General features: G+C 39.7%; 1 protein-coding gene across 1 annotated transcript; it reads right to left on the bottom strand.

The window, feature by feature from the left end:
- Window positions 1–24: 24 nt before the first annotated feature.
- LOC139951297 (lachesin-like) lies at window positions 25–18702 on the bottom strand. The gene is made up of 7 exons (XM_071950120.1): window positions 18527–18702; window positions 13393–13704; window positions 11820–12098; window positions 10705–10846; window positions 9503–9675; window positions 5747–5767; window positions 25–3846 (listed from the first exon to the last, which is right to left on the bottom strand). The coding sequence occupies exons 1-7, from the start codon at window positions 18582–18584 to the stop codon at window positions 3749–3751; spliced, it is 1083 nt and encodes a 360-aa protein (XP_071806221.1). The 5' UTR covers window positions 18585–18702; the 3' UTR covers window positions 25–3748.
- Between the last annotated feature and the right edge of the window lie 8384 nt (window positions 18703–27086).

The raw sequence follows: 27086 nt of genomic DNA, 5'->3' as shown, positions 1-27086 counted from the left end.
TCTGGAGGCACAAAATTACAGAAATACAACATTAATTACCAATATACAATACTCATTTATTTAGATTCTTTCGAGATCTACAAAATATATAAACATGTTCTTCTCTTATGGATATAAAATACCTTTGGTGTTGAGTGCCAGATATGTTACAGTCAATTGTCCAAGTATTGGGCTGATATTTGTAAAAAATAACTAGGCAAATATTGGCACGAAGCACCACAGGATAACCCAACATTATAGAAAAAAAATTCACACATTCATTGAAACCTGCCAAAGCCCTTGACACTTTTCACATTTAAATGATATGTTGTTGAACAGAGAAAAAATTACTAGAGTGGGATTTGAACCAACGGCGTCCAGGTTACAAGCAACGTTCTACCACTTCCGACGTACTGCTCCGGTGAGATTCAAACTCACAACCTTTGCAGTTCTAGAGCAGTGTCATACCAACTAGACCACCGAGATTGCTCGGTAGCTATGCTTCGAATCCTGTTATTTTAACAGTGGGTACTCCAACAAGGTTGTTGGTTTGAATCCAAACCGAGTAAAGTGCATGTGAATTTGTTTTCACAGAACGCTGGAAAGTTCAGAGTATACATTGCTAACACACATCAGTGAAAGGGTAAAACTGAAATAAATACTCCTTATCCCCGATGAAAACTTAAAATGGACTAATTAAGTCTTTGCCTTTCAAATATTGCTAGGCTTAGTACCTCCATGGTAAAATTAGTTGCTGCAAAGGAAACAAAACTTAGTTATTGCCATTGGAAAAGAGACAATCACCTTACTGTATCAACAAAACCATCAATAGAATACAAATTGGATGTGCATAGATAATGTGACCTCTGACGTCACTCGAAAACCATCGCACGCATAACGCTGGGCAAAACCTTTGTGTTTTGACAGCCAGCTAGAAAGTGTTTGCAATCTTACCATGACTACGCGTATTTTTACCCAGAGAAAAATTACGTATACAGGGTTTTGTCAACAGAGGACTTCAAAAAGCGCAGTCTGGACCTCGAAAAGCGCAGACGATACCTGAGTCAGAGTCGAGACCTGAGCCGTCAGTTCAGAAATCATGGGCCACAGTTTTGTCAACCTCAAAGTCACAGATGTCTTTGATAGAAAATTTGTAAAAAATATACAAAGGACAACTTTGCACTCCAGTAATGGCAAAAAACACCGCACAATATTAGTAATTAAAAAAATTAGTATTTGCTTCAAACAATTTAAACTAAATGTACACTATTCACTTTTAAGTGACTCTACACTATACACAAAATTAAGAAGTCTGTCAAATATGAATTCAATATAGGAGTACAATATTAAGTGAAGTCATTCTTGCTATGCAGTACTGTACATGGCAATGTTTTAGTTTACACTCACAAAGAGCCAGACTAAATTTGTAACTCTTTTCAATTTTGCACTGCAACATGATTCGCAGTTGTAAAGATCCAAAAATTACATATAGCGATTCTCCTTTCATTCGTTCTTCTGGTTTTTACCCCACAGTTTGTAGGACATTTCAGAAATAATTTCTTTGACTCAATTCAATGTGTACACATCTCAGAAAACACTTAAAGATTTCAGTAAAACATTCTGTATTCTTGGTATAAAAGTTTTTTTTCTTTAGTACCTTTTGCAGTACTGGATAAAAATATACCAAACAGTAAATTTCTTTGGTTTAAAGTGGAAGTATATGTTCTTTTAAAGTTTAATTTTCTACACAGGGTGTAATGTTATGTACAATGGTAAAAAGAATAAAAGCTCATACACTGTGGAATTCTCGCCTCTGGCCAATGTTGCCCCTGGTCTTAGCCTTGGTGCCCCTTCAAGTTTCCCATTGACTTTCAGAACGGAAGTGCCCTTTGCAAAATGAAAATGGCCTTGCCCTTTCAAAGATAAAATCCAGGCAATATCTTGTCCTTTGGATGAGACATGAAGCCCAATGTTTAAATAACGCAATGAACGTAAACGAAACCAGTTATACTATCAATTAAGAGAAAGGGTTTGCCCTGGTATTTCTGGCAGTATCTGCTGAATGCAGCACAGCACCTTGTGAAATGTGCTACATAAAACAGTCTCATAATGAAAAAAAATGCCAGACATATGTAAACATGTTTGTTGGTCAAGCGCCTTTGGTCCCTTACTGGTAAATACGTGCACTTGCACATATCTAAGACAATTTATAATATGTATGTGAGACCCAAAAAGTGGTCCCACAAATGTTTGAATGTCCGTGAGACTTGAATGGCCTATGGATAACATTTTAAATGATAAAACCTTCACAGGTACATACATACATGTACAGGTACTGTAGAATCATGTACTGTATATTTAGGTGCATACAATTTATGGCTGACAGTGCTGTATCTTTAAACTTGTTTATAAAACAAATGTTGTTTTAGTGTGGGGGTATCATCTTGGTGTTATTGCAAGAAAGCTTCAGAAACTTTGTGTCACAGTAGAATGCATTTCAGTCAGCATATAAAAAAATAATACAAAAACACAAACTTGAATAACTGGTTCCGTATTCAAATTTCAATAACATGGCTTAAACTAGAACAAATCTGAATAAATTTGAATACATTTGAAAACATGTAATTAAACCATGACATGAAGTGATCCTAAATGAGACAACCCACACATTCATGTGTAACCATAAACTAAACAACTTGGTTCCATTTTCAGATTTGTACACACTATAACTAAAAAAAAATTAACTGACTGTAACCTGGTTTAAAGACACTGGACACTATTGGTAATTATCAAAGACCAGTCTTCTCACTTGGTGTATCTCAACATATGCATAAAATAACAAACCTGTGAAAATTTGAGCTCAATTGGTCGTTGAAGTTGCGAGATAATAATGAAAGAAAAAACACCCTTGTGACACGAAGGTGTGTGCTTTTGGATGCTTGATTCCAAGTCCTCAAAATCTAATTCTGAGGTCTCAAAATCAAATTCACAGAAAATTACTTCTTTCTCGAAAACTACTTTACTTCAGAGGGAGCCGTTTCCCTCAATGTTTTAAACCATCAACAGCTACCCATTGCTCATTACCAAGTAAGGTTTTATGCTAATAATTATTTTGAGTAATTACCAATAGTGTCCACTGCCTTTAATGAAAATTCCTAGGTCTATATTTTGACTGATTCGAGGGTGTCCTTACCCAGTTTTTCTTACGGGAAAGAATAAAACATCCTTTACCTCTAGCAACTCACACCTGTTATCTCCAAGTAGGTTCTTTTCCAAACAGTGGACTTAATTGGATCATGCACAAACCAGTAGGACTGCTGACTGGCCTAGGTAGATTAACTGCTCATCCAATAAGTTTAATGACCCAAGTAATTCAATGTAAACACACCCATTCATTGAAAAGGTTCAATTCTTTCCGTTTTTTTTGTTGTCAAACTCAAAAATTCTTGAATTGAGCTTTCGGATATGACACGTAACGAGTCAAAGGATACTGCCAAAAAAAACCAAAAGAGAAGTCCCCTACCGCGTTGACAAACATGTGTGAGTATACAGTATGTAAAATATTTAAAATGTCCCTTTTTCGAACACCATGATAAAAATAGCAAAGGCACTGTACAATAATAAATTGTTATAATATTGCATAAAAGTTATAAAAGTGTGGAATAATTGTGGTCATGTGCTCTTAGACAAATAATAAAAGTGCATTTTGATTACAAAAGCGCACCAGAACTGTTGCTATGGCAACATGGTTACCATGTATGTTTTCTTCTTAAAACTGTCCCAGAGCTGTTGCTACGGCGATGAATACCATGTTGATCACAATGGCAGCCATGATGGTCGAAGCCTTGCTTGTGGACTTTCCAGTATCTGTGTAGAAAGGAGGCACAAAATAATACCTTAGTAAACCTTTCATGTGAATGTTTTGACAGTAAGGGGGCACGAAACTTGCCTTTAAAGGCAGTGGACACTATTGGTAATTACTCAAAATAATTATCGGCATAAAACCTCACTTGGTAACGAGTAATGGGGAGAGGTTGATAGTATAAAACATTGTGAGAAACAGCTCCCTCTGCTGTGACGTAGTTTTCGAGAAAGAAGTAATTTTCCACAAATTTGATTTTGAGACCTCAAGTTTAGAAATTGAGGTCTCGAAATCAAGCATCTGAAAGCACACAACTTCGTGTGACAAGGGTGTTTTTTTCTTCCATAGTTATCTCGCAACTCCGATGACCAATCAAGCTCAAATTTTCACAGGTTTGTTATTTTATGCATATTTTGAGATAGTGAGAATACTGGTCTTTGACAATTACCAATAGTGTCCACTGTCTTTAAACAAACTCAAATGACCTTCAAAAAGCTAGGGTTGGGAAGATGAGCTGCTTAAAGGGAAGGTATATGTTTGGTAATTGTCCAAGACCAGTCTTCTCACTTAGTGTATCCCATCATAACCATAAAATAACGAGCCTGTGGAAATTTGGGCTCAATTGGTCATCGAAGTTGCGAGAAAATAATGAAAGTAAAAACACCCTTGTCACACGAAGTTGTGTGCTTTCAGATAAGAACAAAAGACTTCTAGCTAGAAGTCTTTTATTATTTTAGTGAGAAATTACCTCTTTCTCAAAGACTACGTTACTTCAGAGGGAGTTGCTTCCCACAATGTTTTATACTATTAATAGCTCTCCAATGCTTGTTACTAAGTCAGTTTTTAAGTTAATATTTGTTTTGAGTAGTTACCAAACCTGTACCTTCCCTTACACTGTTTAACAACAAAAACAAACGTTGAAAGCTGTTTCAAAAATTCCTTAAATGGTAATTGAAGATTAATAATAACAAAAAAATAAACCCTACTTTTCTTAAAAATGTTGGCTCCAGACACTTTCCATGGAGAATGATTGACATCTCTTTTGTTGGTAAAACTGTTTTATCTTAATCCCCTACAATTGAAACCCCTTACAATTTGTTATTTATTATTGTCAATCCCCTTCAATAGTTGTTGTACATTTTGCTATGTACCTGCCCCCCTGTGGTTTGTGGTCTTGAGACTGTATACGGCTTCTATTATTTTATCTTGGAAAGTGTAGCATTTGTCAGTAGCTTTAAAGTAGTGACAGGTTGAATGGGAGACTTTGTAACGCTAGGTGGCAGCAGACAAACCAGGGCCCAGTTTCACAGCTCTACTTATCGCCGTATCCTTCGCTTACAATCACCATTCGCCGCTTACCTGCAAGCGCCAAATTCTGCACTAGCTGTGTAAGCGTAGAATCCCTAGTAATGTGGAGTACGTACGCGAACATGCCAAAATTCCCTGCTAACCTGTGAAATACGCTTGCCGTAAGCACAGAATTCTCTGCTTCCGTAAGCGCTGATTCTTTGTTTACGGTATGCAGAGCCATGAAATTTGGCCCAGGTAATTTTCAATTGTTTATGTAGTTCTGAGCATGCACAGAACAATGGTTTTTACCTGGTAAGTCTGCTGCCACCTAGCATCCTTAAAGTCCTACATTACTCCTGACTGGCCCTGAACAAAGATGCTAACAAAACAGGGAAACCTCCAACATAGGGCTAGAAAGCTCAGTTGGTGTAGTGCCAGCATGTTAATCCGGAAGTACCAACTTATAGTTCCGCTCAAGTAATTTTGTTTTACTCAGCACAAATTAATTGAACATCTGTGAAAACGGTTAAACGGAGCTTGTGACGTTTAACAGTTAGGAAAATAAAGTAGATACGGAATCCTGAAAAATCTCTGACAAATGTATACAGTACTTACCAGGGTCAATCTTAACGCTTACTATTGCCGTTAGCCAAGCGTCCACGGATTCAGATTATGAAAAGAAAAGAACGATAAAGATATATTAAAGAGAGGTTAACTCTGATCTGCCAAGAAAACAAACACACAAAAAAACCAATGCAATGCAATGAAGCCTTCTAAGATTCAGCACGGCGGATTAATAAAGAAGGGATATGACTCGCCCCTTGCTGTTGTCAACTTAAATATCAGAAAGTGAAAATAAGTATTGTTTGAAGCTCTGCATGGTGTGGAGAGATAAGAAGAAACTACAAATAAATAGTAAACTTGCGGGTACAACCATGTGTAAATCTCTTAGGGTGAGTGTTGGCATTTCTCCTGAAGACGAGCAGAGTATACTGTTCGAAACGTCGAGACCCAACCGGCTCTTTTCAGAGCCAACACTCACCCTAAGAGATTTACTTATGGTTGTACCCGCAAGTTTACTATTTATTTGTAGTTTCTTCTTAGGAAGTGAAAGGTTCTAAAGTCAATTTGCTGAAGTCAGAGATTTAAACAAACCTGCACTGAAAAAAGTTGGAAAATCAGAATTTGCCAAAAGACAAAATAATCTCATCCTTGGTGGATTAAATCGCCTTTCCCAATAGCTGTTCAGATTTGGAACAGGCTACCAGTGGCTGCAGTCACTGCAACAAATCTAAGAAGCACTGCCAGCTTTAAGAGGGATGCATTTCCAATCACTCTCAGGATAAACTGAGAGTACCACAACCAATAAGCACAATTTTGACAGCATTTATAAGCACAGAGAACAAAATGGATGTTGCAACCCAACCTCTCCAGGACAGCAGCAATGAGCAAGTTCAGCTGAGCGTCTAGACTGACCAGAAACTGTGATGTAGCTCTCGAGTTGACCATAGCTCCAGTGCATGGTCAATATAGTCAATCTCCCCGTGCTTAATGGCTTCTGGTTAGTCTTGATGGTCTAGTCACTAACTCAAACTTGCTCAATGCTTTAAAGACAGTGGACACTTAATTGTTAAAGACCAGTCTTCTCACTTGCTGTATCTCAACAAATGCAAAAGATAACAAACCTGTAAAAATTTGAGCTCAATTGTTTTGAGATAATAATGAAGAAAAAAAAACCACCCTTGTCACACAAAGTTGTGTGCTTTCTATGCTTGATTTCGAGACCTCAAGTTCTAATAATAATAATAATAATAATAATAATAATAATAATAATAATAATAATAATAATAATAATAATAATAATAATAATAATAATAATAATAATAATAATAATAATAATAATAATAATAATAATAATAATAATAATAATAATAATAATAATAATAATAATAATAATAATAATAATAATAATAATAATAATAATAATAATAATAATAATAATAATAATAATAATAATAATAATAATAATAATAATAATAATAATAATAATAATAATAATAATAATAATAATAATAATAATAATAATAATAATAATAATAATAATAATAATAATAATAATAATAATAATAATAATAATAATAATAATAATAATAATAATAATAATAATAATAATAATAATAATAATAATAATAATAATAATAATAATAATAATAATAATAATAATAATAATAATAATAATAATAATAATAATAATAATAATAATAATAATAATAATAATAATAATAATAATAATAATAATAATAATAATAATAATAATAATAATAATAATAATAATAATAATAATAATAATAATAATAATAATAATAATAATAATAATAATAATAATAATAATAATAATAATAATAATAATAATAATAATAATAATAATAATAATAATAATAATAATAATAATAATAATAATAATAATAATAATAATAATAATAATAATAATAATAATAATAATAATAATAATAATAATAATAATAATAATAATAATAATAATAATAATAATAATAATAATAATAATAATAATAATAATAATAATAATAATAATAATAATAATAATAATAATAATAATAATAATAATAATAATAATAATAATAATAATAATAATAATAATAATAATAATAATAATAATAATAATAATAATAATAATAATAATAATAATAATAATAATAATAATAATAATAATAATAATAATAATAATAATAATAATAATAATAATAATAATAATAATAATAATAATAATAATAATAATAATAATAATAATAATAATAATAATAATAATAATAATAATAATAATAATAATAATAATAATAATAATAATAATAATAATAATAATAATAATAATAATAATAATAATAATAATAATAATAATAATAATAATAATAATAATAATAATAATAATAATAATAATAATAATAATAATAATAATAATAATAATAATAATAATAATAATAATAATAATAATAATAATAATAATAATAATAATAATAATAATAATAATAATAATAATAATAATAATAATAATAATAATAATAATAATAATAATAATAATAATAATAATAATAATAATAATAATAATAATAATAATAATAATAATAATAATAATAATAATAATAATAATAATAATAATAATAATAATAATAATAATAATAATAATAATAATAATAATAATAATAATAATAATAATAATAATAATAATAATAATAATAATAATAATAATAATAATAATAATAATAATAATAATAATAATAATAATAATAATAATAATAATAATAATAATAATAATAATAATAATAATAATAATAATAATAATAATAATAATAATAATAATAATAATAATAATAATAATAATAATAATAATAATAATAATAATAATAATAATAATAATAATAATAATAATAATAATAATAATAATAATAATAATAATAATAATAATAATAATAATAATAATAATAATAATAATAATAATAATAATAATAATAATAATAATAATAATAATAATAATAATAATAATAATAATAATAATAATAATAATAATAATAATAATAATAATAATAATAATAATAATAATAATAATAATAATAATAATAATAATAATAATAATAATAATAATAATAATAATAATAATAATAATAATAATAATAATAATAATAATAATAATAATAATAATAATAATAATAATAATAATAATAATAATAATAATAATAATAATAATAATAATAATAATAATAATAATAATAATAATAATAATAATAATAATAATAATAATAATAATAATAATAATAATAATAATAATAATAATAATAATAATAATAATAATAATAATAATAATAATAATAATAATAATAATAATAATAATAATAATAATAATAATAATAATAATAATAATAATAATAATAATAATAATAATAATAATAATAATAATAATAATAATAATAATAATAATAATAATAATATTAATAATAATAATAATAATAATAATAATAATAATAATAATAATAATAATAATAATAATAATAATAATAATAATAATAATAATAATAATAATAATAATAATAATAATAAATTACATTTAAATCTGAGGTCTCAAAATCAAATTCGTGGAAAATAACTTCTTTCTCGAAGACTACATTACATGTACTTCAGAGGGAGCTGTTTCTCACAAAGTTTTATACTATCAACCTCTCCCCATAACTCGTTACCAAGTAAACTTTTATGCAAAAAAATATTTTGAGTAATTACCAATAGTGTCCACTGCCTTTAAGGAGAGTTCAAAAATTCAAGATTCAAGATTTGAGAGCTAAATCAAATCTGTTTGTATCTCACCTCCCAAGGTAACTCTAGCTTCAGCATTTCCAAGCAAGTTTTCAAACCGACAAGTGTACTCCCCAAGGGTGTCATCATTGACAGTGCCAACCACCAATGTTGAGACCGTCGTCTCTCGGTTGGGGTCCATTTCTAGGTCGAGGTCCAGGCTGATCTGGTACCCATCACTTACGCTAAAATCAAAATAAATAAAAAAGTGAATTTACTACTTTTAAACCAAAATGGGGACCCCTAAAGTGCCTGCCTTACAATATCAATACAGGAACTGCAAGAAATAGAAGAGAATGGCAATTACATGAGGAGGGCTACATCTTACACTGGATGAACACAGCCTAATGATGAAAGAGGAGATTAAAGGTCAAGATCAGGTCCCAATTTCATAGAGCTGCTTAGCAGCAGATTTTGTGCTTACAGTGCGATTTACGTTTCATAGCGCTGCTAACTGTAGTAAGCACAAACAAATGTGTGCTAACCTTCCGGTGCTTACTGCACGAAAAGAAAATGATGTCACAATGCAAACCCAAGGTGAAGGAGCAATAGGTCTATAACCGCCTTATTTTTCTGCTAACCTGTGACATACCCTTTCACCTTAGCATATATTGTTCTGCTACAGTAAGCACCACATTTGCTTAACATTAAGCAGCACTATGAAATTAGCACTATGAAATTGGGCCCAGGGTCCAATTTCATAGTGCTGCTTAAGCAGTAAATTTGCTTTTAAAGCAAAAAAATCATTGCTTAGTAAAATCAGATTACCGGACAAGACTCCACTCAATTGTTATGCCAAGTAAACAACAGCTAAATACCAGTCACAAGCAATGTATACGACTTGAAATTTTGGCCAGTAACATGTATAATATAAGCAAGCTATTTTCGTGCTTAAGCAATTTTTGTGGGTAAGCAGGGGCTAATTTCATAGAGCTGCTTAAGCAAAAAAATTGCTTAAGCACGAAAATAGCTCGCTTGTTTTACACATGTTACTGGCCAAAATTTCATGCCACATACATTGCTTATGACTAGTATTTAGCTGTTGTTTACTTAGCATAACAAGTGAGAGGAGTCTTGGCCGGTAATCTGATTTTACTAAGCAATGAATTTTTTGCTTAAGCAGCTCTATGAAATTGGGCCCAGCTCTATGAAATTGGGCCCAGGTTGGGTGAAGGGGCAAGGAGGAACATGGTTGAGGTGGGGGAAGCACTTACATGACTCGGTCGTTTCCTTTAAACCAATTTATATCGTTGATATTTCTGACGGCCGGGAATGCTTTGCAGATGCAGACAAGGTTCGCAGATTCCTGACGAGGAGCACTCACAACACCATCTTTTGCCTCGACAGTGGGAGCATCTGGGATTAAATGGATTAACAGATTAAAGGCAGTGGACACTATTGGTAATTGTCAAAATAATTATTAGCAGAAAACCTTTCTTGGTGACGAGTAATGGGGAGAGGTTGATGGTATAAAACATTGTGAGAAACGGCTCCCTCTGAAGTGCCATAGTTTTCGAGCAAGAGGTAATTTTCCACGAATTCGATTTTGAGACCTCAGATTTAGAACTTGAGGTCTCGAAATCAACCATCTAAACGCACGCAACTTCGTGTGACAAGGGTGTTTTTTCCTTTCATTATTATCTTTATTAAGTTTGATGACCGATTGAGCTCAAATTTTCTACAGGTTTGTTATTTTATGCATATGTTGAGATACACCAACTGTAAAAGCTAGGCTTTGACAATTACCAATAGTGTCCACTGCCTTTAAAGGCACTGGACACTAAATTGGTTATTACTAAAAAATTATTGTTAGCATTAAAACTTACTTGGTAGAAAGCAATGGAGAGCTGTTGATAGTATAAAACATTGTGAGAAATGGCTCCCTCTGAAGTTTTGTAGTTTTTGAGAAAGAAGTAGTTTCTCACTAAAATATTTGAATTCACAGACGTAACAAGAGACCTCAGCTGAGGTCTCGAATTCAAGGCATCTGAAAGCACACAACTTCATGTGACAAGGGTGTTTTTTCTTCTATTATTCTCTTGCAACTTCGACGACCAATTGAGCCCAAAATAGGGTCACAATATAAACATCATCAGGCCAAAGCTACATTCTAGCCAGACCAAACCTATTTGATGCTTTTTTAGGACGGTTTCGGACGCTTTGAGAACTAGTTTGGTGTGACCAAACCTCAAGCAGCTCAATAAAGTTGGTACCAGGATACATACATGTTGTAGTTCTTAACACTCTGTATTGATTGGTGTTGACATTAAATAAATGTATCTTAAATGTAATGACTTGCATATATAAAACAAATCAATAGAAAACTCACATTCCATTTGCAGAAACACCTGCCTAGTAACCTGGGGTGCGACGCTATTTGAGGCAAGGCATTGATACAGTCCACGCCACTCTCCAGTAATGTCATCAATGACAAGCTCCCTGCCGGTGTAGTACGCCCCACCTAAGGGCTGTGGGAAGATCGGGACTGGTGCCAGTCTTTGCCATTGGATGGTCGGCTCGGGGCTCCCTGTGGCATTACAGGACAGTCTCACTGTTGAACCGGGCATCGGTGACATATTTGGTGTGATGTATTCGATACTGGGTGGTGCTGTGTTTCGGGGAAGGTGAATAAACAACAAAATTGTGAGTAAAAAGTTATCAGAAAAGTAAACAGAAATACACCCGTTAGAGTCGCACCGAACCAAAATACATATGTAGATTAGGAGCGACTCTAAGTCGGCCTTAAAAATTGTTTGTTTCAGACAGGCGAACATATCATTAATACTGGCTAGAAACAGTCGATCTTTCGCCTTCTAGTCGCTCCCAACAGTTTCAGACGTTGAACGTTTCATGTACTTAATTCAGAGTTTGGTTCACCGTGAATCTGTAGCCAGGCTTCTGATGGATGATACCCAAGCATAAATGTACATCCGTATGGACTGTAAAGGGGTTACGGGTAGCCCTGTGTCAGCCCTAGGAGTACATGTAGGTGGCAACTGCCTTGAAAAAAAGTGGCTGAATTGTAGCCTACACTTTGAAGTGGCCTTCAGGCTTGTGGATCAGGAGACTGGCACAGTGTTTTGGTACACTTGTGTCTATCCTGGCCGGCTTAAATTGGTTATGTTGGTTCTTGAACCTTTTTTTTAGATTCTGTTGTTTTTGTCATGATTCTTGTTCACAAATGTCTTCAGCTGTTCTTTCTTATTGTCGTTGTTGTTGTTGTTGTTGTGGTCTTTGATGTGGTTGTTGATTTTTTTTCTTTCTTGTCTCTGTTTTGTCTTTGTTTTTCCCTGTTGTCTTGCTTAGTTGTTCAACCACCACCTCCCTATTCCCACCCTTTTCCTTTAAACTTCTTTTTTTTTATTAAATAGATGTTGTACCATAATATTTGTTTATTTTAATAATTTTGCTTTTTGTTTGCTATTTACTCCCGTTGTTTACTTGATTTTCTGCATTTTTGTGAAATTTATTGTCTTGAATCTTGGCCGACTTAATTATAATAAGAATTACAAATAACAATAACAATAACAATAACAATAACAATAACAATAACATGAACAATAACAATAACAATAACAATAACAATAACAACAACAATAACAATAACAATAACAATAACAATAACAATAACAACAACAACAACAACAACAACAACAATAACAATAACAATAACAATAACAATAACAATAACAATAACAATAACAATAACAACAACAACAACAACAATAACAATAACAATAACAATAACAATAACAATAACAATAACAATAACAATAACAATAACAATAACAATAACAATAACAATAACAATAACAATAACAATAACAATAACAATAACAATAACAGTAACAATAACAATAACAAACAAACAAACACATTAAAAAACTTTATAAAACACTCACTCCGCACAACCAGTTTCATTTCTTTCGTGACAGCAAGCGGGCTTTGCAACTGGCATCTCCATTTCCCCTGGTCAGACCTTTGGGCATTCTGAATGGTCAGCTTCCACTGGCCAAAGGGGTTTGTGTTCAGCCTGTACCTTGGGTTGACGACAGTTAAAGCATCATTGAAAGAAACTGCAGTGGTTTCATGATACCAAAACAGAATCAGACTGTCCGATTGTCGAGCGCCCCTCAAGATGCAATTCAGAACAACCGTTGCTCCATTGTCGACTTCTTGGTCAAGCAAATTATCCAGTGTGATTTGCGCTACAGCTGTAAAAAAAAGAAGAAAAAAAAGCCTTTAAAATTTACGTAAACTTGAACCCAAGTCTCAACACTCCTTGGTGACAGGTCTTTTTCTTCAGCTGACCACGCATCTGGAACTCGCTACCATTTAATCTTAGATATTGTCTTTGTACCACAAAATTCAAATCTCTTCTAAAACTTTATGTCATAGGTTTTAAAGGACTAAAAATGTGTTGTGTATGTTTTCTTTCGTTTTGTTTATGGTTTTAACTGCGCATGCCATTGAACATTATATTTATTATAAACTGACACAAAATACAATGAAGAGTCACTTTGCAGCTGTCAATGCTGTTGCTCTGATGGTTGTAACTTTTTTTCAAAGAAAGGAAGGCTAGGCCTAGCAGGGCTCAAATTTGTGGGGAATAAAATCCACAATCATTAGCGTAAAAACATACTTTGTAACAAGCAATGGACTCTGGAGACCACTGTTGATAGTATACAACGACTAACTCTAAAAATAACAATGTTTTTGAGAAAGAAGTAATTTCTCACTAAAATATTTGAATTTAAAGCCAGTGGACACTATTGGTAATTGTCAAAGACCAGTCTTCTCACTTGCTCTATCTCAACATGCATAAAATAACAAACCTGTGAAAATTTGAGCTCACTCGGTTGTAGAAGTTGCGAGATAAAAATAAAAGAAAAAACACCCTTGTCACACAAAGTTGTGTGCTTCTGATGCTTGATTTCGAGACCTCAAGTTCTAAACTTGAGGTCTCGAAATCAAATTCGTGGAAAATTACTTCGTTCTTGGAAACTACTTCATTTCAGAGGGAGCTGTTTCTCAAAATGTTTTATACTATCAACCTCTCCCCACTACTGGTAATTAAGTTAAGCTTGGGCGGTCCCTTCGGTTACCCGGTTCTACCCGGTTCCAAATTGAAAACCGGACTTGCGGTTCCACTCTTCTGTGGAACCGGGTACCCGCTTTTGTCGGTTCCGATTTTAAAAGACCGAGTCCCAATTATAAAAGGCTCTGTGGAGCCGATCCTGCGACGAACCGGCTCTAGAAATTGAGGCTTGATGTTGAAAGCGGTGACCGCAGATACAGTGTGCAAAGGCTTCAAGCCGACATGAGTATCAACTTACTATCACATGTGGCTGCATACACAGTGCACACACATAGGCATCTTCTACAACCACCACATGTATGCGTGTACATGTCATGCATATACATGTACATGTATAGACAGCACGTTGTGATTGGCTGCCGATATATCCATATTCATAAAAGCTTGCCCCATGCACAAAACACACAGTGCTGTATGTATGTATGTACAGGCATGTACAGGCATGTACAGGCATAGTACACTTGTATGTACAGAGACGACACACTGCATGCACTACGGATGTACTGCACTACTAATGTACTGCACTACTGATGTACTGCACTATGGATGTACTACACTACGGACATACTGCTACACAACGATCGTACTGCCGGCTAAATCAAAGACTTGTTTAAATGCAGGGAAAATAGGTGCTCGGTGGCACGATGTCTGATCATTGGGGTGGGTATTCTGGTATTTTCTTTAAAAATAGATCGGCTCCAATTGTGTGTGTGTGTGAGCTCGGAACCGATGTCTGATTAACTTGGTTATTTTCAGTTAAAATAGATCGGCTCAATTGTGTGTGTGTGAGCTCGGGACGGGCGGCTTATGTTTTATATTGATTTGAATTGGAACCGGGTATGTCTCAGAACCGAGCTTTTTTTCGGAACCGGAACCGAGCCCCAAATTTCTGGAACCGCCCAAGCTTACTGGTAATTGAGAAAAGTTTTGTGATGATAATTATTTTGAGTAATTACCAATAGTGTCCACTGCCTTCAAAAGAGACCTCAGGCTCAGCTGAGGTCTCGAATTTTCAATTCAAGGCATCTGAAATTTTCACATGTTTGTTATAAGGTGTTCGGGCCAACAGCCCGGAACACCTCTTATTTTGGTTCGTTTTTTTTTCTTCTTTTTCTACATACTACTTCTTCTTCTTCTTCTCAGCGTCCCTTGTCCGCTAACAAAAGCGCCTTTCCAAAACTCGTATGAACTTGAAACCTAACACATAGTTAGCGATTTATTAGGAGAAGAAACCGTGTGAGTTACGTCATGATGACGTCATCAATTCTTGAGTTATGAATATTCAAAGTTTATTAATTCAAAAAATCATAACTTTTGATCTACATGAGGGATTCTTACAATCGAAACGCCCCACAGACATGACCACAGACATGACCCCATTTTGATGTTGTCTTCCGGCTCAAAAGAGAGGTTGAAAATTTCAAAATTCACGTCTAAAGAACAACGTAAATCCCCATTGGTATGTGCATAAACATTGCACGTAGGCATACACACAACGTGTAGTGTATTAGCGGTGCAGCAGAGTCAAGCTCCAGTGATCATCCATAGAGCGCGAAAAAGCTTCATGAAGAATAGTCTTTGTTCAAGGCGGTTAAAACATACATGCCCCTTACAGTAGGCAGTTTCATCAAGTTGATTTTACGTGTACCAAAACACACACACACACAGCCCCGAAAAAAAAGAACGAAATATATTAAATCATAACTCACATTTTGTACAACTCACAACTATGAGACTTGACAGCAGGCAGGAGCATTCTCTCCTCGTGTTTACATTTTAAAAATATTCGAAATCGGATGAATAGTTTCGGAGATATTGTAAAAAAAAGAGAGCAACGACAAAAAACAGAGGCTTGGCCTGGCGTGCAGCGCCCATTCGTTTGTGCATGACGTCAACTTTGAACCCCGTGGACAACGGATTTCGGAAATCTTCGGAAAGCGCCGAAGAAGCCCGAAGACGGTTTTTGCGATGCGGGAGCACATGTTTACACAAAATGAGATAACGATTACATCATCGTGTAGCCGATAAAATTCCGCACATCGTACAGCTAGTCGCATAGCTTTTACTATAAAAACCTATTTTTGTCGGCGTTTTCCATTTTTTGAATCAAGATTTCTTCCAGAGACAATCATCAAAATTGAATGCGACTTTGTCAGTGCTAATTCCCATACATTTAAGTTTAACTTGTGAAAATTTGGTGTAATTTGATTATGTTTTCTTCTCCCGCCGAAAGGTTTTGTTAGACCATTTCTTGCAAAGTTGTCCTAAATACGCACGATTATACATGTACGTCGTACTCGTACATCTTCGTGTTTCCGTGATGTGCCACCACAAGAGGGCGTGTGTTACAATAAGTTTGATAGGCCGGGGCTCTAATAATAGAAAGCTGGAAAGCTGCCCGATCTTGTTTCTTTGATAATTTCTACGTTCTGAATTGATAATAACAGACTGCTCATCTTGAGTCAAAAGAAACTAGTATTGTTATATACTTTTAAAGGCCTATACTAATTGAAACGAAAATTGAACGAACAAATTGATTGTATATTGGTTTTTAGAAATTGTCTTTGTAAATATAACAAAAATAATCAATGTATACCAATGCCTTCATCCTCAAGTTTTTTAAAGATTGTTCTAAATTTTTACTGTGTTAATGCTACAATTTTAAATCAAAGGATCAACTGATCTTAAATTAAAGAAAACACCAGTCATAAACTCTTTAATTTTATTCCATTCTGGTTAATTTAATAATGCTATTTGTTGACATAATTAATAAAGAATATTCACACAAACACCTGCAAAACTTAACACATATTTAATTTTTATAGTTAACAATTTCCCCCATGATGCCGCTCCTCAGTTTGATTCACAAAAATCACTTTTTGCCGTTCATAAAAAATCATACTAGCGCCTCAAAGCACAGTTTGTAAACCTCCTCATTGATAGAGGGCGCTCGCCTAGTGTGCGCCCTCTATTGCCATAGGCTGTGCATTAAACTTGGCCGTGGCCGATATGAAGAAAAACATAAGAATTGAACTTGAACACGGGTACGTTTTTTTCACGATCCACGCTCATTAAAAACGGTATATCTCTGCAACCAAACATCCGATTTCAAAATTTTAAATTGATTTTTACTTCTAAGAATACACCTTAACAGACCACATCTTGTCAGAGAAAAAATCACCTGCATTAAATTTGACTGAAACAGCCTACTTACAGTCTTTTCTACAGTCGTCAATTTTTCCTAAGTTCATATTTCCTAAACTACATTAAGCTATTTTGACAATCTATACATGAAAGGGCTTTACGTACTTTACAGAAATGGATATGTTGGTGAACTTTCGTTGACCTTTTGACCTGTTTAAACCGGAAGTGACTGTGAAATGATTTGAAAGGGCGTTGTTTATTGCCTTTTAGGTTGAAATATACATCCTTTGATGCTTTACCATCACACCATACAAGTCTGGCAAAGGTCTGGTTTAAAACAAATATTACCGATGACGTCACCAAACATACACTTTTACTAGATGACGTAATCATGTTGTTTTGACAGTTTTTGCAATTTGAATCATTTATTACAAATCTTGAGAACAAAGCAAGGTGTAATATTTGTTTTTTAATCCAGGATTTTACTCCCGGAAACCGAACACCTTGAGTTTGTTCACAAACTCTCAATCTCTAGTTTTACATGTTTTATGCAAATTGAGATACACCGACCTACACCGAGTGAGAAGACTGGTCTGTGCTTTTGAAGGATAATTTTTCGACGTCAGAACGGATCCTGACGTCCTTCCCTCCCCCTCTGGCATGTATGGAAATAAAGTGAATTAAATTTCCTAACAATAAGGCAATTACTGTACATTCGGAAACAATTTAAATTTGAAATACTTCCGAGTGCCGAGCGATATAGTTATCAGTTATCACGTTTATATTTAGCTTACCAAAACTTGACAGCATAGACAGGCACAAGGCCCAGAACCCTGTTCGCTCCCAACCCATATCTCACTGAAGAATGAACACAAACACTCTAACTTCTGCTTTTGACGAAGGAAAAGGTGTTGACAAAATTGTTTTCTTAATCTGACGTTTTCATCAACAAAAACAGCACTGAGGTGAAGACAGGTGACTGATTAGAATAACAACTATTTTCAGGGAATACGTCATTTGAGAAGTTTGGGTACCATACGTGGTTTGGTTGAGTGGCTGCTGGTTACCAGTCTGTATACATGTTAGGCCGTGTCCGAAACGACGACTTCGGCTACAGCTACGTCTAGATCAGCGCGTCTACCAGTGTTGAAGAATAGGCAGACGCGGGCGATCTAGCCGTAGCTGTAGCCGAAGTCGCCGTTTCGGACACGGCCTTACACATATCAGCTGGTACTCGGCCATTTACCGTTATGTTTCTCTTAGGGTGGGAATTTCGCACCTGTTGAGTATAGTGCAGTGAACCCTCTAAGCGGTTTGCGCATTGCAACTATTGTCCTTTCTGTATGATTCAGCCATGATTCATCATTGGAATTCAAGCAGTAGCAGGCTGGCTGAGATAGTACTTTAGCTCAAATAATATATGTATATGTGTGTTACTCAAATCTTTTCTCGTGACTCAGACATTTCAGATAATTCTTGTAAATATTGATCGGTATCCGAATAGCGGAACGGACTTCATTTTATCACTAGGGGAGCACAGTGGGCAGCTAGCCGCATCTTTTGAAATTGGTCCATTGTGCTCGTTAAAATTTGATATGAACTTTCACTTGTATAAGTAATAATTAATAATCACCACACCATTCTAGGAAAAGATACCCAAAGTGTCCCTTGGTCTATGTGTGAGAAGGTTTTCGAGGCCGACGATCTCTCGCAGTCTTCCTTGCGGCTTGGAGGACACTTCTCGTCCCCGCATGGTTAAAGGAACACGTTGCCTTGGATCGGTCGAGTTGGTCTTTGAAAAGCGTTTGTAACCGTTTTTTATAAAATGCATATGGTTAGAAAGATGTTGTAAAAGTAGAATACAATGATCCACACAAACATGCCTCGAAATTGCGTGGTTTTCCTTTTACCTCGTCGACTAACACGTCGGCCATTTATGGGGGTCAAAATTTTGACTCCCATAAATGGCCGACCATGTTAGTTCGCACAGTAACAGGAAAATCCCCCCCCACAGTAGTGTGGATGGGGTCTACGAACGAATACTTACCGGTAGAGTCGAATTACTAATTTGCATATTCCCCTATGCCGCGAGGCAGAATGCTAAGACTTTTACACACAATAGCGCCCTCCACCGTCCTACCCATAACGCCCCGCGACATGCCCGTCACGGAGTCGTCCTCTTTTCGATGAGCCCTACTAAATGTAAGCACCCAAGGACCGAGTATGTGGGGAAGGAGGGAGGGATACTCTACCGGTAAGTATTCGTTCGTAGACCCCATCCACACTACTGTGGGGGGGGAGTCTACTTCACTCTACTTACCGGTAGAGTCGAATTACTAATTTGCATAGACTCGCACCGAGGAAAGGCGGTGGGTATACGCGGTGCTACTGCATGTCTTAAGTGGGGGGGGGGCGTAGGACCCCGGCGCGCTCAAAATTCAGAGAACGCTTCGCGGCCGCTAGGCCCGATAGTGGTCCATGCCCAAAACGTACAGGGGGTATCGTCCCACGGGTGAACAAAACATTATAAGTAATGTTAGCATTGTATTACCGTGGAAGAACTCACCTAAACACGTGACTGCCGAGGTGGAGCTTGTCCTGGCTTTGCAGCTCGGCTGGCCGCCTGTAAAACCGCTCTACCCGCTCTCCCATCCACCTGTAGAACGTCCTTCAGGTAGCAGTCAGAGAACGTGGACGGGCTCTTCCAGGAGGCCGCCCCTGTAATATCACTCATGGAGACCCCTTTAAAGAAAGCCCATGAGGCCGACACCCCCCGTACTTCGTGGGCATGAACTGGACCATCGGACGCTGGCCATCCGCCCGGCACCGAGCGGATGGCTGTGACTATCCAACGCGCGATTGTATCGCGGGACGCTGGTCGGAATGGTGGAACCGTGGACACGAACAGCTGTTCGTGGCCGGTTCGGATTGACTTTGTGCGATCGATGTACCACTTTAGGGCCCGTACCGGGCACCAAAGCTTGTCCCCCGCGACCGCCGAAAAGGTTTTAAGGTCGGGAACAAAAATATCCGGGGGTTCGAAAGCACTGGATTGATTTTTGGCTAAAAACCCCGCCGCAGGGACCAGGCGGACACCTCCGGGTTCCCACCGGATGTGCCCCGCCGCCACCGTAAGGGAGTGCAGCTCGCTACGTCGGCGAGACGTAGCGACCGCTAACAAAAAGGCCACTTTGATCGTTAGATGTAGTAGCGTGGCCCCACTCAGCGGCTCGAAAGGGGGTTTTGTTAGTGCTGACAGCACGCTAAAGAGGTCCCACGATGGGACCAGTTTGCGCACCGGGGGACGGGTGACAAACATCCCCTTAGTCAGCTGTCCAATCGCCTGGTTATCTGAGACTGTCGAGCCGTCGGTGAATCCTCCGTGGACTGCAGCAATGGCCGAACGGTAATTTTTCACCGTGGCCGTTGCCAGCCCGCTATCAAAAAGATACAGGAGGAAATCCCCGACTTCCTCTACAGAAGTATCGGCGGGATGAATAGCTCGCCGCCTACACCATTTAAAGAAATGGCGTAGTCGGCAGTCATAAACTCTTCGGGTTGAGGCCCTTCGGGACTGGGCGGCAACTTCCGCAGCCCGTCTCGAAAGGCCCGCTGCTCTGAGGGATCTTGTGACAGCACCCAGCACGTCAGGTGCAGGTCCCTCGGAGTCGGATGCACTACTCTGGACCCGGGCTGGTATATGAGGTCCGGGCGCTGTGGGAGAACTACCGGCCTGTGTACCAGGAGCCTGACCAGCCGTGGGAACCAGGGCTGTCGGGGCCAGAAAGGGGCGATCAGGAGAACTTTGCAGTGATCCTGCTCGATCCTTGTCAGCACCCGTGAAATGAGGGAGATGGGCGGGTAGGCGTATGCCAACAGCCCCTCCCATCGTATAGTCAGAGCGTCGATCCGCCATGCCCCGGGGTCGGGGCCCCTGGCGCAGTAGATCGGCAGTTGATTGTTCATCCGAGAGGCGAACAGATCCACATGAGGTCGGTCGATAAGCAGGAAGAGCGACTGGGCCACACAGGGGCGGAGGGACCATTCTGTCGGGACGATCCAGCCCCGGGAAAGAGCGTCGGCCGTGACATTCTCCTTCCCCGAGATGTACACCGCCGACAGGGCGATCCCCTGCTGTATGCACCAGTGGATCAGGTCCCATGCCAGTGCACACAGCCGGGCCGACCGGGTGCCCCCCTGGTGATTGATATACGCTACCACTGTAGCATTGTCGGAGCGCACCAGGACGGCCTGCCCCACTAGCTTTGCCCGGAAATGCTGGAGGGCATTCCGGACCGCCAGCATTTCCAGGACATTGATGTGGGTCGAGTGGTGTTCCGGGCCCCACACCCCCGCTATCTGGCAGGGGTCGAGGGTCGCCCCCCAGCCGTACAGAGACGCGTCGGTGACGACGGTCGCTGATGGTCGGGGCGGGCGGAACACCCGACCACGTGTAAGGTTGGCGTCCTCCACCCACCATTGAAGGTGGGGGGTCAGCCACGGCGTGGTAGGCACCGGGAGGTTGACCGAATGACGGCTGGGCCGAAAGTAGGAGAGGAGATGGAGCTGGATAGGTCTCATCCTCAGCCTGCAGAAATCTACTAGGTCTACCATGCTGGCCATAAGACCGAGTAACTTGAGCCAGGCTACCGCTGGCGCCACCGTAGCCCCCAGGAAAAGGGCCACGCACTGCTGTAAGTTCTGTACCCGTTCCGCCGAAGGGCGGGCTAGCCCCCTCTGAAGGTCGAGAGCCGCCCCGAGAAAGGTGGGCACCTGAGAGGGGATCGGGTGCGATTTCTCGGAGTTGATGAGAAACCCCAGGCTGGACGTGAGGCGCCAAGTAAGTGTAAGCGCCGCGTCCGTTGCCTCCCGCGATCGGCCCACAATCAGCCAATCGTCGAGGTATTGAAAAATCAGCAGTCCTCGTCTCCGAAGTGCTGCCCCGATCGCCCGTACCACTCGGGTGAAAACCCGAGGGGAGGTCGACAGCCCAAAGGGGAGCACCCCAAATTCGTATAGCGTTCCGTTGTAGAGGAAGCGCAGGAATTTGCGGTGTTCGGCCCTGACGGGGACATGGAGGTAAGCGTCCCGAAGGTCCAAGCTCGCCCCCCATGCGGGCGTTTCGATTGATTCGAGGATTGCCCGCAGCGTTTCCATGCGGAAGCGCTTTGGGCGGATAAATCGGTTTAGGGGCTTTAAATTCAGGATCGGCCGCCAAGCGTCCGCCTCCTTCTTGGGAACTAAGAAGAAAGTGGACATGAACCCCGTCCGTGTCCCCTGGTCGGGGACAACGCGTATTGCCCGCTTGAGGAGAAGGGAACTGATCTCCCCTTCGAGGGCACGGCGCTTGAGAGGGTCGGACGGGGTGGGCGTTGGCCGAACCAGCATGTCCAACGGGGGGGTCCTCGTGAACTCGAGTGCGTAGCCGTACTCGATCGTCTCGAGGACCCATCTGTCGGACGTGATCTGAGCCCAGGACCCCAAAAATTCCTGAAGGCGGCCTCCCACGGGTCCGTCGGCGGGAGGTCGCCTGGAGACCGGGAGGTCACTTCCGCCACGCCCCGGGGTACCGGGGGGCGGACGCACGAAAACCACGGCCCGGCTGGGCCCGCTGTTGGCCTTGGGCCGGCGTGCGTGCGTTCGGTGGTCCTTGGTTCCCACGAAAACCGCCACGGGCGGGTCTCTGTGGGCGCCTACGTGGAATCACAAAGGAGGCTTGTTTGCCCTTCCTTGCCGCCGGTACAGAGGTCCGCGGCTTCCTTAAGTTGATTTTATCCGTGGCCTTGAGGCGTCTGGCTTCGGCCTCCATGGACTCCTGGAATTTCCCTGCAAACAGGTCTCGTCCCGTTAGGGGGAGCGCATCAAGTCGTTTGCGAGCCCCGACGGACGGGAGGAACAGAGCGTCTAGGACGTTTGCCCTACGTGCAGATGTTGCTAGGGTTGAAACCCTCGTAAACTGGTCTAGGACCGTGCGCAGGCCATTATCCAGGCAGTGGAGGGCCGCCACCATCATGTCCGCTGGGATTGCCGAGTCCTCGTCGCCGGCAAGCGTGAGGTACTCGGACAGAAGGAGCAAAAAAGACGACGTTCGCATGCCAAAGCGTGATGCTGAGTCTATCTTCCTGGCTGCTTCTTCCAACTTCCCCCGCGCCTTGTCGGCGAAGGGAAGTTTAGAAGAGGTTGCCCCCCTGTCTGCGGTCAGCTTGTCTGCCGCCGAGTCCGGCAGGACTGGGGTCGAGAAATATTTATCGAAATCCCCGGGGGGAAATCGGTAATATAAATCCGCCCGCTTGGGGTAGGCCGTCCAAGAGGATGCCGACATGATGCCTTCGATGCGGTCAGCGCATACCCGGTCTAGCGGCATCGCCGGGAAAACATTCCCACTCCTCGGAGTGGGGCCAGTCCTTCTCTTAAAAGACCGTCGTTCCTCGGGGGCGTCCCCCGCTTCCTCGGCTGGGAGACCTAACACCCGGGCCATGTCCCTTTGGACAAGGCGCAATTCAGTTTCGGCAATCGAAAGCCGTTGAACTGCCGTGGTCAACTCGTCCTCTTCCGGGGACGAGCCGCCGGACCCGGGGGGGTCGGATACACTCACTGATTGTTGACCCAAAGGCAGGGCTGTGTCTAACAAATCATGGTGTTCTGCATCCCGATCGGATACAAAGGATCCAGAGGGGTGTATGCTAATCCCCGTCTGGGACTGTGGACGTGCACACCGTGCGTGACCGCACATCACCCTGTTCCATCACACCCCATGCAACCTCCTGTGTGGTGACCGTGGGACGGTGACTGGGAGGGGAGGCCGGTGGCCGGCTGACCGTGCACGGCACGCCGCCTCGATCCTGGCGCACCCAGCCATGACCGGATTGGTCGGGCTGGGTGTACGGTCCCGAAAATTGGGAAAATTCCTGAACCTCGCGCCGGCCGGATATTGAGGCCGCTAAGGTTTGGAAAGCCGTGAGGAATTCGTCTCGGGAGAGCGGCTCGCTACCCCGATGATGTTTCCTATGGCCGTCAGGAGAGGAGTCGTCAGACGACCGAAGATGACGGTCTTTTCTGGACCTCTGCCGCTTATTCGGTACCCGCTCACAGGACGAATCCGAGGCTCTCTCTGAGGAAACTTGAGTGACAGGGATGCCCGAACAACGGGTGAAACCCGAAGACGAGGGCGGGCCCTGTGAGTGGGGTATCCCGGGGGAGTCCCAGGTACCCGACTCCGCACCCATAATCCTTCTCCCCATGGCCAGCGCCCCACAGCCTATGGCGTGGGCAGGTGCCTTGTGGGTCTTAAAACCTCGCAAAAGGCCGTCACCAACCGTCGTGGGGGAATCCACGGTGTCGGTGCGGGCCGGGTATTCTGAGCCGTGCGGAGGGGGGATGCCCTCCGGCTGCAGAGACCCCGAGGCGGTGCTGGGAGAGTGGGCGGTGCGCTTCGGAACGGAGCCACCTTTTGCCCTGCCTCTCTTGGTCGCTGCCCCGGCACCGTTCTTCTTGGCCTTGCCGGGGCGTTTGACCTTCGACTGGGTCGACCCACGCACACTGACCGAAGAGGGGGAGCGGGAAGCAACCCCTCTTTGATCGGTGGGTAATCCAGCCGACGTAGCCGACAGAGGCTGCGTGGGCCGGCTGGAGGGCTGCAAGCCGGGCGACGGAGTGTCGCCGGTGCAGCCCCCCGAGAGCTCGGACTGTCCCGGGGAAACGGACGTAACCCCAGTAGCGACAGCCGAAGCCCTCCCCAGTTTCTTAACACTACTCATTATTTATCAACGAAATCAAACTATAGTTTATTTCACAACTCACTACAACAACAACAACTCTACAATTATCAAGTCTTTATAAGCACTCTTAGCGAGGAAAGGTTTAGTTATAACGGTTGAACTTTGGAACAGATTTAAAACACAACCTCACCCACTCGCGGCTAAGAGAAAAGAGGACGACTCCGTGACGGGCATGTCGCGGGGCGTTATGGGTAGGACGGTGGAGGGCGCTATTGTGTGTAAAAGTCTTAGCATTCTGCCTCGCGGCATAGGGGAATATGCAAATTAGTAATTCGACTCTACCGGTAAGTAGAGTGAAGTAGACCCACGCAATTTCAAGGCAAACTTGTGTGGATCATTGTATTCTACTTTTAAAACATCTTTCCAACAATATGCATTTTATAAAAAACGGTTACAAACGCTTTTGTTTTGACCAACTCGTCCGATCCAAGGCAACGTGTTCCTTTAACAGTTGGCGACGTCATCAAACGGCAAATAGGCCTGTAGCGTCACACTTACCCCTTGGAAATACTTCGTAGACAGTCATGAAATTCATAAGACGTTCTACTCAGATGCAAAAATATTACTAAGGGGAAATACTGATACTTAGGGAGCAACCTTTTTTCCTCAATAGCGAGCGCATGCAACCCGTTGGGCTGGTTGTGACATAACCACAACTGAGCTTCGTTGAAACCTTGTTTTTCGCAAGTATGTTTAGCAAAAGCTTTATTTTCTTCTATTTTGCAAACCTTATCATGTTTAGAACTATGTTTGCGAATCTTTCCAATGTTTAGAAACATTTGTCAGCCTATAAACACACTTTTTGGAGGATGTTTTTATCGTCTGACTACAAGACGACATGCCACGTGTTTTTTAAAAGCACACCACCACGCTGACATTTTGGTTAATTTGGACTTTGTGTTCCTCTACCTTATTTTCATCGTAGGAAGTCTTCTGGAATGGGGTTATGTTTAAGCTACCTTGCTATTATTATGCAGATTGGTTTCGTCAACAATGTAAGAAAGCTAAAGAGTCTTTTGGGCGGCCATTTTGTTTTTCAAGTTTGCGCTCACCGTTCGCCTTTGTTAATAACTTATCAAAGCTATAGACCATGCATGGTCTATGGTAATATAACCTTTGTTTACAAAAAAAAGAGTCTTGTACATTCCAGGGCAATTCGTGGCAGGCAAGATACTACACTTTTCAAGATAATTACATTGTTTTTCAAAATAACCAGAATAAAATAATATTTTAATTCTGAATGTTTTGCTCAATGGTGGACAACACTTGTTATTCCTGGTAGTGCGCCAAATTCCAGACAACCAACATTTAAAATTTAACACATGATAGTTCACATGAATAATCCAGTAAAACTATACTGCAATGCATCTTGGGAAACCGAGTACAGTTAACAAAATAGAAGACTGCCAACATGGACGCCATGATGTAGTTTCCATTAGGCCAGGGTTTTGTAGTTGCAAAGGGAAGCCCCTACTACTTGCTTCAAATATTAGTGTGCCATGATTGTTGCTGGTGTTACTTGCCTTGGATTTCTCCCAGAATCCTTGGCTCGCCAATCATGCAAAAAACACATGCA

This window comes from Asterias amurensis, chromosome 19 (genome assembly GCF_032118995.1).
Source record: "Asterias amurensis chromosome 19, ASM3211899v1".
NCBI lineage: Eukaryota > Metazoa > Echinodermata > Asteroidea > Forcipulatida > Asteriidae > Asterias > Asterias amurensis.
This window is presented reverse-complemented; position numbering and strand designations above follow the sequence as displayed.

Bases quoted from the DNA above. Each gene is read 5' to 3' on its own strand.
- LOC139951297 (XM_071950120.1), bottom strand. From the start codon at position 18,584: ATGGGTTGGGAGCGAACAGGGTTCTGGGCCTTGTGCCTGTCTATGCTG. The intron at 13,705-18,526 runs GTAAGCTAAATA...TTTTTTTTACAG, and splicing joins GTCTATGCTGTCAAGTTTTG to CTGTAGCGCAAATCACACTG. The intron at 12,099-13,392 runs GTGAGTGTTTTA...CCCGAAACACAG, and splicing joins AATGAAACTGGTTGTGCGGA to CACCACCCAGTATCGAATAC.